Raw genomic sequence first — 15,800 nt, forward strand, 5'->3', positions numbered from 1 at the left:
GTTCTTAGATTATCACACCCCTCCCTCCCCCCTCCCGCTTAACACCCCCCCCCCCCCACTTAAGACTTTTTGTTTAAAGACTTTTAATTTTAATTTTGTTGACTAAGGACTGCTAGGTTTTTCCACAATTGTACTTTTACTTAATGTTCATTGCCATTCGCGGTTTTATGGATCGATCGTTTCTAACTGCTATCGCGCTTGAGGTCTATGGGAAGTCAATCTTCAAACAGTTAAAACATTTCAGGGTGCTCAACAGTGCAGCCAATGAACGGGATCGACTGAGGCAGGAATTCCTACAAAATCGGAGACAATATGAGGCTAACAAAGCTAGAGGCAGAGCTGATTTGGGTATTTTTGGACGGGGTGTGATCAGAAAGCCCAGTACCCCTGCAGCCACTCCCTTTGGAAATGGGCAATGGGCCGCACAGCAGCAGATGTTAGAGCAGAAGAGACAAAAAGCTAACATCGAAAAGGAGCGAAAAGGTAAAGGACCGAACTTGAATGTAGTAGGCTAGCTTTTATTCTATCTATGATAGTCATGTGCTGATAGCCATAATTTACATAATACTATGGAGTTCACATGTAAAAAAAGTCAGCTTTTTTTAATTGCTCTTGAACGCAGTTCATAGCAATTATTGTAAACGTGTGTGTCTTTTTTATAGCTGTAAGCTAAGCGTAGCTATATTGCGGTGCTCTTAGTTTTTGTTTCGTCGTCTGATGTTTCTTCGTTTTACTTTTCTCCATGCCGTAAACCTAAAACAGCAATTTTGTTCATCTGATGGCGCTCTTTAACTGCTTTCATATGGTTGATGTTATGTGTTACACCCATTGAAAGTGATTTCCCCTGTCCTCACTCTGCGAATTTAACACTAATATTTAAAATACTATAAAAGGACTTCTATTTAGTGAACGCTCCCCAAAATTTAGCTTGACCTTTTTTGTGCTTTTATTGTGGAACTTTCTTTGCTCTCAAGTGACCTTTCACGCTTGACTTCATTTTGCGTGATCTAATTTTCTCTCATTCTGAAATATAATTTGTCACTAAAATGAAGGCTATAGGGAGCGATGAGTTAGCAAAGATCGTGTGGCTGAGTGGTTAAGGTCTCAGACTGTTATCTGGGATGTCTCGGGTTTGAACCGCTATCAGGTCGTTTTTTGCAACCATAATAAAATGAATGCTAGACACCCTCTAATTTAAGTTGTCCTATCTGTCGTTCGAGTTTTCGATTGAGATCAACTGAGTTTTTGAGCGGACTGCACTTTTTTGAAGTTGTTTATGTTCCCCTGTGCATCAATTCTGTATGAAGATTAATTAAACTAAACTCTGCAATGATCGATCCAGCTACCAAAAGATCAGTTTTTAGCAAATATTTTTGACAGTGATCAAATCCTTGAAATGACGAGTATTATTTTTTCGGTAAGTTCATGGGATATATATATTTTTTTGACCCAGTGCTGCTTAGGACACCCACGCCCAGTTAAAATTCTCCTGGTGTTGTATTGCAATTTAAAATGTGAAAATTGCTAGTACGAGGGAGGCGGGGGTTAATGTTTCACGCCCACAAAGCCTCAGCTTACATGGAGGGGAAGAGGAGGATTTGGTAACGTAGACCCATGAGACTGTTCACGGGAAAAGGAAGAGGATCCATATATAAGAATATAAATTCTGAACCGCTGTTTTTATCAATAGCCGCGAGGCGATAGCTGAGGCTATTATTGGCCTTCTCTTGGTTTTTTAGGACTCGAAGAGGAGTATTGGTTTTCTTAACGTTTCTTAACAATAATTACTTTTTGTTCAGGCGGCGTTTTGACCTAACAGTGAAACTGAGGTAAATTGACGTGTGAACTATCTTTTTCTGAGCGAGAGAAGTTTTTTGTTCTTGTGCTGCGTTCAGTGAATGACTTTTTGTCTTTGAAAACAGTTTTTGAGAGATTGGCGCACATAGATGACTGTTTTTAGCCGTATTTTCATCCATTTGGCTCAACTTTTTTTATGACTTTGTTTTTTGTAGAAGTGAATTTTGATTGATGCTGCATGAATATGCAACCATCTGAAATCGAAATCAATGTTTCTGAGAGCTTAATACTGCATTTCAAGTGCAAAATTGGCCCACATTTCTCATTTGCTTTGACAATTTTTGGCTTTTCTCATTGATTTCTTCATTTTTGGCTCTGTGAGCGGACTTTTTACACCAAATTGGTAAGTTCAACGTATTTTTTGATAATTCCTGATTTGGACGCCTTTTTTGACGTGAGGTGTTTTTGTTTTATAAAATTGTACACATAGTAATCCGATTTTGGCAGTCTTGTCAGTTTTCTGAGTTTTTTGTTTGTACGTTGCGTTTATTTACCATAAAATGATTTTCGGTGCTCCATCGGTGTTTTTGATTTCGTTTCGTTGCTAATTGAATTGTTTGTGGCGATAACTTTTTCAAATTCAGTTATAATTTTAACCATATTTTGAACGTTTTTTTAATAAAATTTGTTTTACTGTTGTTTCACTTCTTACTGAGACAAGAAGATGGCTATGTAATGTTTTTAAACCGCGGTTGCTTAATAACAAAAAATGCATATTATTAAGTTAATTACAATTAAATTTTTGATTTTTCAGAAATTGCGAATTGTTTTTTTTTTAATCTTTTTCAAAATGTCTGTATTCTCCACATTCTAGCATGCGCTTTCTAACACTGTTCTAAAACCTATAGTTTTATTCGCCCTGACTTTATTCAATTGAAAATTAAAGAACTGAACTTATAATTTGTTTTTAGTTTTTTAAAAGTTATTTTTGTATGCAATTGGTTTTATTTAACATTTGGAACTGAGATTTTGCTAGCTTCACTTTTCCAAATTTTGAACAACACTTCGTCTGCAAATGCTCTTAAGGCTTGGTTTTGATAACAATTAAATTTTTGTGCTTGGATATGGTTTTGTGTCTAGTCTTTTTCATGATTAATTTCGATTCTATTAAATTTTAGGTCATAGTTTAGTTTTATCGCGTTCATTGTGATATAAAGCGACAACTAATGTTTATAGTAAAAGCGACACAGTTTATTTAGCTACCAAGTGATTACTGTTCTTATATTGTAAAATAGTATTTCGATTGAGTGAACTTACGGTAAATGATAAAAATTTTTAATAACTTTTGGCCGTTTTTTTTGCAGTCATATTTTTCTTCCAAAATGAAATTTTGCGAGTCTAGTATTGCTTGATATTTGCTGCTAGCGTACTTTGATGTTTTCAATTGCTTTCAAAAAATTTGGCTTGTTTTATATATAGGTGTAATGTTATTTTTCAGTTGGTTTTATGGGCTATCCTCCTTTTTGACTGATTTTTTGTTTTAAATAGTCACCTTACTGGGAACTAGTTTTAAAAGTTACTTGTTTCACGAAGACGACTCTTCGAGTTGTTTCCAGAATTCGTCCGGCTTTGTTTTATTTCGTCGTCAATATTTTTTACGACCGTATGACGTCACAACCTCTTTAAATCTGCTGTTTGTTCATTCGTTGCAATTTCAATTGAGTTGCATGCGTGACGTCATTTTTCACTCTTAGTGGAGCAAATGTTTTTTCATTCGCATGATGAAATTTTTGGTCACACGCGACTGAGTTCACTCAAAAATGACTTCCTCACTCTGAAATTCACTTTTCTTCACTTTAATTCAAAGAGATAAAGTCAAGTAGGCGTATATCATTTTAATTGAAGGTTTTTAAAAGCAGCTTTTAGAAGCAGCAATAAGTAATGCAGATTCCTAATCAAAATTTAACAACTTTTAATCTCGACCTTTAATGAAAAGAATAATATTGTTTTTTGGCCTCTTTTCTCCTTTCGTTTTGAGGCTGCAGATCTACAAAGCTGTTGCGGCTATTTTCTAGCAATCAGCCAGCTATGTTCAATTTATTTTTAGATGCTGAAGCAGCAAAGCAGAGACAAGAGGACATAGACTATCTTGAGAAACTAAGGAAGATTAGGATGCAGAATTACCATGACAAGAAAAACATAGCTGGGGGTGGAGGAGACCCAGCTGTGAAACCAGCTCCGAAGCCTGGAAACTGGGCAGTTGTAAGTAGTTACAAGGTAGATTCAAATTGTTTTTATCATAGTTACGGTTAATTTATATTGGATAATCTTGATAAAAATAAATTTTGACGTTAATCCATAACGTCATATCAAGTTAATTTGCAAAACCACTTGATTATTGTATCCTTGATCTAGCAGTACCACCAAAATTCTGTCCTATCAATTTAAGGATCGGACATGAAATTGGGAATCAGTATCATGTTCGCATGTAAATTAGGCACATTAGAGTGCAGCTTTTTGACTCTGGTAATTAATAATTTTACTCTGTCGCCTACCGGCCTCGCTTCAATGCCTTTATAACTCGATATGCTTGAATAGTAGTAGTAGTAGTATAATAATATAATCTAACATGTCAATAGCTAACGTTGTGAACAAAATGGGGGTGGTTAGTGTTCAGTTGTTAGCAAGCTAGTCCTGTCATTAATCTTTCTGGGCTGCGCAATCAAACTTCAAAAATACTGAACAAAATACTAATTAAGGAAAATTGAAAATTTTTAACCCTGACAGCAGAAAATAACAAAGTTGAAGCATTAGTTGATGTTGTGTATTCAAATATTAAAACGGTCTCTTGTATGTTTCAGGATCTAGTTGAGGATAGAAAAAAGAAGATGGACCAGGTGAAAGAACAAGCTGAAGAGAGGGCCAATAAGTTAAGACAGCAGTTACAACGGAAGCGGGAAGAGGCTTATGCCATGGAAAAGAAGAGGGTAAGTTTTAATCACTGATAAGTAGAGTTTTTGCAAATGATAACGAATGCCCTCTAGTAGTCATATTGACCAACAGTCGGTTTTTATCTGCTCTCAGACAAACTTGTTGCAATTGAACTCAGAATCTCCAATTCAGAATCGCAATTTCGTCTTCAGTCTTTAATAATGGGACCTTAACAGTCTATTTCGTGGCAATTGTCCTGCAATCTGCGGGCTATAATTTTAAATTGTCTGAATTTTGCAAAAGTCGCTGGGAAAAATTAGGCAATACTTTGAACTTAAAGTTGTTCGGAATACAGTCCTAAAGTATAATAGGACTGTATTCCTTATGAGAAATTTATGAATGGTACTTAATGGAACTTAAGCAATTATATTACTTCTGTGGTCTTTTTGAATGCGATTTATAGCTCCGTCGATTTTTAGTTGAACTCTTTTGACTTTTTGTCCTTTAAAACGGGATAAACAGATAACGTCGGTAAGGGCCAACTGCTCGGCAGTTGTTTGAGAACAATTCGCAGCCGTCAAAAAATTGTTTAATTGCCACCGTAAGCCTCGCACCGGCTATTATTTAGGTGCTCTTTTTTTTTTACAATTCACAGAATTTGAATTGTATTGGGGCGCTGTCTTTTTTCTAGGATCGGTTCACACATTTTCATGACTCTTAAAGTCAAATTGTAGTGATAATTTTTGTCACGCCGAAACAAGCAATGGAGTGAAAAAGCGAGTGGTTTGCGGCGTGAAATCTTTTTCACACAAATTTTCAAGGCCAGTAAGAAAACGGTACGGTGTTTGACTAAAATTAGATTGATTTCTCGATTGTGATTTTTTTGTTCACGTGCGGCATTTTGACAATGATTTTCGCTGTTTTCATAGCTGCGAAGCTGTAAGCTGAGCGTAGCGTAGCTATATTGCGGTGCTCTTGGTTTTTTTTGTTTCGTCGTCTGACGCTCTTTTTTCGTTTTACATTTGTTCACACCTCAAAGCTGAAAAGTCAAATTTTCTGAATGACTTCTCCCTCTCACTAACGGCATTTGAGCGCGTGACGTCATTTCTCACTCGCTTAAGCGAGAGTTTTTAGGTTATTTGCGTGATTAGATTTTGATCATACGTGACTTACCTCACTCAATAAAATGACTTTTGCACTTTAAAACTTAAGTTTAATTTGAATTTGTTCAAGGTCAAAGGAACTCATATGTGCAGTAAAGGTCCCTAATAAGAGGCTTCTGTAGAATGAGTTTTAACAAGCTTTTTTAATTTATCGCTGAATGTTTTTTAGCCTAGTTTTTTGAGCGGCGTCGATTTTTTTTCAATTTAGATCTGTATCTGTTTCTATCTCTATTATATGGCACGCAGGTCTATTCTTTTGCGGCTATTCCGGCAATCTGCCGGCTATGTTTTCAATATTTTATATATTTTTTTTTCAAATTGGATTTTTCGATCTATTTATTGTTCATTCGAGGTCTAGTTTTTTTGTTTAGTCAATGAAAAGTCTTTCAATTGTAGGTCACGACTTGTCCTGCTAGGTTTTTTTAATCCGCTTCACCATTTGATCCCATTTTTGGTTTTACATAAGTCACTATTTTCACGTTTGACTGGTGACTTTTCTCAATCTCGGTTTCAACTAATTTTAAATTCTTTCACGCCTTGAATTACGCAATGTAGAGAATACGGTCAATGTCAAAGGGCAAAATCAAAAGAAACGGGATAAACCGAAAAAGACTGGTCATAGTGCATTAGGTTATCGAAGTTCATTAGAGCGATTGCTAACTGACATCAGTATAAATCTCAATAGGTTTCAGTTTGAAGCTTAATTAAGCAGTTTTAGAATCTAATTAAACTGCGCACCGAATTAGAAAACGTTTTGAAATTTAGGAACAAATTTGATCAATTTCTATCTATGCTTTTTCTTTTTTATTTCAATCCCTATTGGCGTCAACGGCTGCTATTTTCCAGCAGTTTGACAGCTATGTTTAATAGCCGCCGTAAGCCTCTCAACAGCAATTATTTATGAGCTCTACTTTTTTAAATTTGCTTTATCTGTTTATCACGTGTTTCGTTTTTATTTAAGTCACGATTTTGACGTTTGACTTCTGACTTACTTCACTAACTGTTTCCACTGAATGGATTTTAAATTCTTTCACGCATTGTATTACGCAATGTGGTGAATGCGGTCAAAGTCAAAAGAGCAAAATTAAGAGATCAAAAGAAACAGGATAAGCATATAAAGCCCGGTCATACAGCATTGGGTTATCAAATATCATTAAAGCGATTGCTAGCTGGCATTAGTATTATGTTTAAAAGCGTTCAGTTTTAAAGCTGAGTTAAGAGTAATTTTAGAAGCTAACTAAATATGCAGATTTTGCGCACCAAATAAAAAAAAATTTGACCCTTAGAAAAATTATGACAATTTTATCTCTTATATTTTTAATAGCCGACCTCATCTTCTCAGTCGGCTATTATAGCGCTCCTTTTTTACTTCGTCGAATAAAAAAATGTTTTGCTTTACCTCATTCTGCCGCTTTTTCAACATTTTGCGTGATATCTTTTTGACTTCTCTAGGCTAGTTTATCTCTTCTCTCATTCTGCTAAAAGTGATTTTGAACATCAGTTGCTCAGCAAAGCAATTCAAAATGAACAGAGTCAATATAAAAAATTGAAGTCAGAAGTAGAAAGGGGATAAACCTATAAAGCCCAATTTTAGATGCCCGCTATTCGAACGTCGTTCCTATAAGTCTTAGTTACCGTCTCTAATGCTTATTGGTATTGACAGTGGCCCCTGTAGCCTCTCTCTAAGAAACAGAAGTACGTTATGTTCAACTACGAAATGCTATCAAAATAAATCGGACTTAAAAAATGTTTTTGTACAAAAATCTTTTTTTTTCAACATCTTCTATTCTTTCAATCGCAATCATGCTTATTGGAATCAACGGCGGCTATTTTCCGGCAATCTGCCGGGTATGTTTTTGGTTTCAATCCCAATGTGCATTGAGTGGGTCAACGGCGGCCATTTTCCGGCAAGTTGCCGGCTTTGTTGTAATATGCTGGCTATGTTTGTTAAGTTTGCTTCTTAAAATAAAGTATTCTGTTGTTTCAGAACACATTCAAGGTATTTGCATGATGTATTACCCAAGTCTTAGTGCTTCATTTTAGTTATTTTACTTTGTTCTGAATCAGTTTAAATCTATCTGACCCTTTTCTATCATGTTATTTGTTGTAACTAATATATTAATGATTAATTTTGCCTTTAGCTCGAGCAAGGCAAACACGACATTGACAAGATGGAAGTGCAGAACCTCCCGGATGAAATCCACAAAGCACCTGCGCATCAACCACACAGACCGTTAGTATCAATGGCGGCTCTTCGCTGCATAGACTCAATGGATGATTGAACTTCTTAGTCCCATTTAGGCAGCCCCTCTCACCCCGACTGAAGCAGGCTGCAATTGATTAGAGTTCCCACTAGTCGTTCGAGAGCAATTCTTCCGACGTTTAGTCGGTTATGTTTTTATTCGATTTTTTGCTTGACCGATTTTTCGTCTGACCCATTTGACTTTTTCGTCCTCAAAAATGGAATAAACAGGCAGCGCCCAGTAGGCATTAAGTGCTTTTAGAGCCTTTCAGCTCACTTGTCTCCAAGCATACGATTCACAGACTGTTTTGGAGACTTATACTTCTGGTATGAGGGCGGTTCTTAGAGGTTGACCCAACAAAACACACCCCCCCCCCCCCCATCAGGCCCCCTCTCACTTCACCCCTCCCCTCCCCCAATCCCCTCCCCTGCACATCGTTCAATCGGTAGAGGCCCCGTGCAGCCAAAAATCCCCCATCGTTGCCCGCCTGCTGTTGCACCCCCCCCCCACACACACACACACACACTGTAGCCTCAGCCCCCAACCGCTGCGCTCACCTCACGCCCCTTCAATTAACCTAAGTAGGCGTGACTAGCTACTGAAGACGACAACTGCTCGCCGGGCGTTTGAGAGCCTTTTGCCCAACGTTTTTCGGTAATGTTCTTTTTAACATTTCAAAAATTTGAATTGTATTGGGGCGCTGTCTATTAAAAGACCTGTTCACACTCACTCTCTTGTTCGCACGCGGATTTATGACATTGATTTTACTGTTTTTTCAATTTTTGGGATCTGATTCTTTATGAATGTTTCCGCAATCCATTCATAGTCCAATCTAGATCTTGTTTTTTTGTTTAGACAAAGAAAACTCTTTGAATTGTCAGGACTTGTCCTGTTATAATTTTTGCTTTTTCCACTGACGCTGTTTTTTCGTTTTGCATTTGTTCACGCCGCATAGCTGAAAAAGTTAAATTTTCTGAATGAGTTTTTCCTCTCTCTGACGGCGTTTGCGCGCGGGACGTCATTATTTTTTTCTGTTTCTAGCAAAAGTGTTGAAGTTATTGGCCTGATTAGAGTATGATCATAGGTGACATACCTCACTGAGTTTCAATTTGAGTTAATTTAAGGTCAACGGAACTCGTATCCAATAAAAGTCCCTAATAAAAAGGCTTCTATGGAATGAATGTTAACAAGCTTCATCATTTTATCGCTGAATGTTGTCTACATAGCTTTGATATCTTTTTCAACTTCTATCTGTATCTATTTCCATCTCTATTATGCGACACGTAAGTCTATTTCGCAGATATTCGGCGATCTGTCGGCTATAATTATAGTGGTACATAATAACCTCTAATGACGTTATTTGAAGCCGCGCCTATTGAATTTAGTTACTCCCCCTGCCCGACCGAAGCTGCAATAGATTCGAGCTCCCACTAGTTGTTAAGGAGCAATTCTTCCGACGTTAGTCGGTTATGTTTTTTTATTCGTACTGAAATAATAAATTGCATGTTAAACAAGTGCCTCGGTTTAAATTTGTCGACCAAAATCTCTTCAGCTATCAATCTGCACATTGCTTGAGGGAATACGGTTTCGGAGTTCGGTTATTCGGGAATACGGTTTCGGTTATTCGAGTAGATATATATTTTTAATAGCCGCCCTCATCTTCTCAGCCGGCTATTATAGCGCTCCTATTTTTTTTTTTTACTTCGTCGAATAAAAAAATGTTTCGCTTTACCTCATTTTGCCGCCTTTTCAACATTTTGCGTGAAATCTTTTTGACTTCTCTAGGCTAGTTTCTCTCTTCTCTCATTCTGCTCAAAGTCCTTTTAAACAGCAGCTGCTCAGCAAAGCAATTCAAAATGAACAGAGTCAGTATAAAAAATTGAAGTCAGAAATAGAACCGGGATAAACCCATAAAGCCCAATTTTAGATGCCCGCTATTTGAACGTCGGTCCTATAAGTATTAGTTACCTCTCTCTAATGCTTATTGTTAATGATAGTAGCCCCTGTAGCCTCTCTCTAAGAAACATAAGTATGTTCAACTACGAAATGCCATCAAAATAAATCGGACTTAAAAAAATGTTTTTGTACAAAAATCTTTTTTTTTCAATATCTTCTGTTATTTCAATCCCAATCATGCTTATTGGAATCAACGGCGGCTATTTTCCGGCAATCTGCCGGGTATGTTTTTGTTTTTCATAATCGGCTGGTTTTAGCTGCATCCTTTTTGTGCGTTTAGGCTAAATTTTGGGATGTTTCAGATTGCCAGCTCGACCTTTACCTGTGCGTGTAAACAGTGCCAATACTCCTCGGAATCCGGCTCGACCTGTGGAACCAGTTATTGCTGGACCCGCTCCCTCGCTTACAGCTGCATTGCATGTTGTCTCTGCGCCCCAGACCCCAGCTGTTCCGCCATCAGGTGATCAAAATCAACAGAGGGAAAAGAGCGAAATATTGAAGAGGCTAAATGAGAAAATGATGCCTGAAAAAGATACGCCAACATCCAGTAAAGAGATTAAAGATCAGAAGTCGAAATGGAATGCTCCCCCGAATGACTTCACTTTTTCAAACGTGGAGTTGAAGCCTGAGGTGACGATTTTCCCAGGGAAGTCTGATCAAAATGAAGGAGAGGACGCTCCGGTTGCTCGGAGGTGAGCTACGAAAGTTCCAAAATAGACGTGGATCGCTTGCCCCTTTTGGACCTTATTTTTTGAAATGAGATAAGCATCGTCCCGTGATCGCACCATGGTTGCAGCCGTTTCCTCTCGACGTAAACATTTTTTCAAAACGCATGTCTGAACAGACTAGTGGACGTTGCTGCATAAATAATTACTGTAAAGGCCAGTAGGAACCGGGGTCAGCCCCTACAATAAAAGATTACATTGTAAGGGTGTAAAAATAGCATTTATGCATAGCTTTATTCAACCTGTGTGAAGTAAAAGTTTGTGATTTTGTGAAGATCAGGTATGAAATCCTCAATAGAGAAGATAACAGAATAATTTATTTGCTTCCGATAGCATTAGCGGAAAGAGTTGTTTCTCTAATTGTAGACTTTTTTCAGATGGTCCACACCAAAAGGTGGCAAAGTGACGTACTCTAAACTGCCAGTATTGGAAGACGTTGAAGCCATTGACTGCCTGGATTCGCCAGACACTACAGATCAAACAAATGCAGCTAACAACGGCCAACCTGCAAAGAAGGCTTGGACGCCCGACAACAAAATGACATTTTCAAATTTGCCAATATTTGCTGGAACTTCTCATGTTGCGTCACCGGCGACATCGCTGGAACCCAGCACTTCCGGTTCCAAAGAATTAGGGTCGATTGATGCTGAGAGTAAAGTTGAGAAATCTAACCACCAAACAGAAGATAACAGTGAAGTTAATTTAGCAAGACGGAGTTCTAGTCGAGCTAAATGGAGGGAAAGACAGATGGGAACTTTTTCAAAGGTGCCAATTACTCCCATTGACGAGGGAAGTTCGTCCAAGGAGGTGAAAAAATCGGAAGAGAAACTTGAAGATGATAACGGAGACCCATCATCAAAATCGAACAGTTCTAAAAATCAAGGTTGGCAGTAGTTAATTGCTCTAAAACGAAGTTTGTAGCAATTATATTAGTCCTGTCGGTCTTTCTTTTTTATGCGATTTTTCGCTTGACCGATTTTTCGTCTGACGCTTTTGACTTTTCGTCCTCAAAAACGGGATAAACAGGTAGCGCTCAGCGGGCATTAAGTGCTCTTAGAGCCTTTCAGCTGTTTCAGCTCAAACTGTTTTGGAGACTTATACTTATGGTGTGAAGGGTGGTTTTTAGAGGTTGAGACACCCCCCCCCCCTGTTGACCCCCCAGCCCCACTGTTGCCTCCACCCCACCCCCCCCCCCCACCGCGCTGTTGCCCCCCCCCCCACCCCCCAACCCAGTGTTGCGCCCATCAGCCCCCGGTGTACCCCCCCCCCCCCCCCCCGTGGCTAGCTACTGACGAAGCCAACCGCTCGCCGGTCGTTTGAGAGCAATTCGCCCGACGTTAGTCGGTTATTAATAGCCGCACAGCGATAGCTGGGGCTATTATTGGCCTTCTCTTGGTTTTTTACAATTCAAAGAATTTGAATTGTATTGGGGCGCTGTCTTTTTTTTCTTTAAGATCTGTTCACACATTTTCATGATTTTTGAAGTCAAATTGGAGTAGTGATTTTGGTCACGCCGCAACAGGAAATGGAGCGAAAAAGCGAGTGGTTTTGCGGCGTGAAATTTTTTTGCTCTAATTTTAAAGTAGAGTGAGAATACGGTGTTTGAACAAAAATTCGCTTTATCGGTAGTGGTTTTTTGTTCACATGCGGCAATTTCACTTTGATTTTACTGTTTTTTCGATTTTTTGGATCGGATTTTTTTCTAAATGGTTTTTCCAATCCATTCATAGTCCGTTCTAGGTCTAGTTTTCTGTTTAGTCAATAAAAATTCTTTGAATTGTACGTCAGGACTTGTCCTGCTATGTTTTTTTATTTCGTCGTCATGATTTTTATTACGACCATATGACGTCACAGCCACTTTTTGTTCATTCGTTCATGCAATTTCAACTGAATTGCATGTGTGACGTCACTTTTCGCTCTTAGTGGAGCGAGTTTTTTTGTTCATTCGCGTGATTAAATTTTTGGTCACACTTGACTTACCTCACTCTCAAAAATGACTTCCTCACTTTGAAATTGACTTTTATTTACTTTAATTCAAAGAGATAAGGTCAAATGGGGGTGTGCCACTCTAAATGAAGGTTATTTGAGATCAGCTAATAGAGGCAGCAATAACTTATACAGATTTTTAATCAAAATATAACAGATCAGCCTTCAATGAAAAGACGAATTTTTTTGGTCTGTCTTTTTACTGTTTTTTTAGACTACCGATCTACGAATCTATTGCGGCTATTTTCTGGCAATCTGCCAGCTATGTTGTTTAGTTATTTGTGTTGTGCAAAGTGAGTGCAGTTATTTTCTACGCCAAGTGGACGAAGCGGCGGACTTTCTTGCGGCCAGTAGATAAATCACAAAAAAGCTCAAAATTTTTTGAAAATCGGATTAAAAATTCGCTAAAGATTCCATACCAAGTTCTTATCAGACAACTTTTCTATTTTTCAATACCTAAATTTTCAAGCAAATTTGTTTGTTTCAGTGGACATAATGCGAAAAACACATGGCAAAGTTAGCGTGAAGACTGTTGGTAACAAAGAAGATCAAAGTCAACTTTTTGCAGTTGTCGAGAAAAACAAATCTCTGTCTGGAAAATCAGAGGAGAAAGATGAATGCAAACAGATTCCGTCACATAGTTTGGTTGTCGAAAGTGTGGATGTCTCTGATGATATCAAGTCTCTTGAAGTGGATAGTAAGAACGAAAATTCCAACGTTGGCTCCCAAAAAGAAGTTCTCATGGTAGATGTGCTGGATAACGAGGCGTCTGAAGCGACTGAGAGAACAACCGAGAAATGCGAGGATTCAGAACCTCAAAGGGAAGCGGAAACAAACCTGTGAGTTGGAAGTTTGGCTAATTTAATTGATCTCAAACGAAGTTTGTAGCAATTATATTAGTCCTGTTGGTCTTTATTTATGCGATTTTTCGCTTACGTATTTTTCGTCTGACCCATTTGAATTTTCGTCCTTTAAAACGGGATAAACAGGTAGCGCCTAGCGGGCTTTAAGTTGCATTAGAGACCCATAGCCGCGTTCAGTAGTCCTTCAAGCGCTTAGAGTGGTGAGGCCGTAATTCAAGGTTAGACGTCATTTTTTTGGAGTTTTTGAGACCAAAATATTGCAATTTTTTTTCGTGTTTTTTCGTTATTTTTCGAATTCTTTGTAGTACCAGTCTCAATGTTAGACTGGTACTACAAAGAATTCGAAAAATGTTGATAAAGGTCTTTTGCAAGCCATAAGGATTTTTTATGACCATTTTAAGAGCTGTATGATTTGGCAATCAAAACAAAAACACGCAAATTTATACTTCTTTTCATCCCCAGGAATCAATTAACTCCTCTAGGGTTTGACAATAAGTTACTTTATAATTATAAGTGGTAATGGAGTGGTTTTTCGCTTTTTAACATCAGGAATATTATTTTTTTTGACAAAACTTGCAATTTTTTCAATTTTTTTGACATCTATTGTCATTAGTCAAGTTTTTCAAGACCAAGGGACAAGAAAATCTAAAGGATTCTATAATAATTTACTGAAAAATTTTTGTTGGCCGTGGTATAGTTTTCAACTTTTTAATATCACAAGTTTTTTGCAATTTTTCGATAAACTTTGCATTTTGAAACTTTTGAAATTTTTGGTTTTTTGTCTTTTTTGACGTTTCTACAAGCTCAAGAGCCACGGAACCTCCTAAGGGTTTTGTAATAGGTAACTGTATAATTTTTATATGGAATGGAATGTTCTTCATGATTTTAATATCGTGAATTGAAGCAATTTTAAAAATATTTTCATTACAAATTTTTTGAATATTTTTGAATTTTTTGATTTTTCTCCGGCACCACGGGCCCAGTGAGCTCCTCCAGGATTTAGTAATAAGCTGTTGCATATTTTCTAGAGTTAATGGAATGGTTATCAGTATTTTAATGGCTCGAGTTTTTTATTATAGCTGCGAAGCTGTAAGCTGAGCGAAGCTATATTGCGGTGCTCTTGGTTTTTTTTTTGTTTCGTCGTCTGACGCTCTTTTTTCGTTTTACATTTGTTCACACAGCAAAGCTGAAAAAGTCAAATTTTCTTAATGACTTCTTCCTCTCACTAACGGCATTTGCGCGCGTGACGTCATTTCTCACTCGCTTTAGCAAAAGTTTTTAGGTTATTTGCGTGATTAGATTTTGATCATACGTGACTTACCTCACTCAATAAAATGACTTTTGCACTTCAAAACTTAAGTTTAATTTGAATTTGTTTAAGGTCAAAGGAACTCATATGTGCAGTTAAGGTCATTAATAGGATGCTTCTGCGGAACAAATTTTAGCAAGCTTTATTAATTTATCGCTGATTTTTTACCTAGTTTTTTGAGCGGCGTCGATTTTTTTTTTCAATTTAGATCTGTATCTGTTTCTATCTCTATTAAATGGCAGGCAGGTCTATTCAATCTGCCGGCTATGTTTTTTATTTTTCGGAAAATTGTTATATTAGTTTATGGATCTTTATGAGCCGGTGAAATTTTTTAAGGCTTGAAATAGGGATACTGGTAGTGTCATGAGACAACGAAATGTTTCTGAAGATATTATTATCACGAATTTACAATTTTTTAAAAGTTTTTGAATATTTTTGTCCTTCTCTGGGTTTAACGATCATTACTGGCCAAAGAAAATTTTTAGGTCTGGCAGATGGGTTAAATGAGAGAACTTCAGAGACAAAAAATTGTTTTGAACGTTTTTTCCACTGTGAAATCCGAAAACTTTCCTCTTTAATTTTGCACTTTTCAGTTTTTTATATGATTTAATTATCATTAAGGCTGGAAATCTAGAAGTTTCAGAGTCGAATCTCAGCATGGGAAATATTCCTAGCCCTCTCTTGCTCTGTCGGCTGGGATTTCTTTCCTTCTCGTTCACGTTTTATCTCACACTCCATCTCTCTCTCAACTCTTGTTGATGCTGCACTTCAGCTGCTGTTATGTGGCGTGTCATGTCATCATTTATATTACCCTCATTAATAGTGAA

General features: G+C 37.5%; 2 protein-coding genes across 3 annotated transcripts in view; both read left to right on the top strand.

The window, feature by feature from the left end:
- LOC142353417 (mitotic checkpoint protein BUB3-like) overlaps window positions 1-15,800 on the top strand; it is a 405,546-nt gene that overhangs the window by 290,167 nt on the left and 99,579 nt on the right. The window lies entirely within an intron of this gene.
- LOC142353392 (uncharacterized) overlaps window positions 1-15,800 on the top strand; it is a 70,155-nt gene that overhangs the window by 43,281 nt on the left and 11,074 nt on the right. Inside the window, exons 10-16 of one of the 2 annotated variants that reach the window (XM_075405622.1) lie at window positions 245-483; window positions 3,905-4,074; window positions 4,659-4,784; window positions 8,033-8,124; window positions 10,393-10,782; window positions 11,193-11,698; window positions 13,289-13,640. In XM_075405622.1, coding sequence (XP_075261737.1) covers window positions 245-483; window positions 3,905-4,074; window positions 4,659-4,784; window positions 8,033-8,124; window positions 10,393-10,782; window positions 11,193-11,698; window positions 13,289-13,640 — 1,875 coding nt within the window. The remainder of the gene's footprint in view (window positions 1-244; window positions 484-3,904; window positions 4,075-4,658; window positions 4,785-8,032; window positions 8,125-10,392; window positions 10,783-11,192; window positions 11,699-13,288; window positions 13,641-15,800) is intronic. The other variant, XM_075405623.1, reaches the window with a different exon arrangement.

Source organism: Convolutriloba macropyga, chromosome 14, assembly GCF_964194025.1.
Source record: "Convolutriloba macropyga chromosome 14, txConMacr16.3, whole genome shotgun sequence".
Lineage (NCBI taxonomy): Eukaryota > Metazoa > Xenacoelomorpha > Acoela > Convolutidae > Convolutriloba > Convolutriloba macropyga.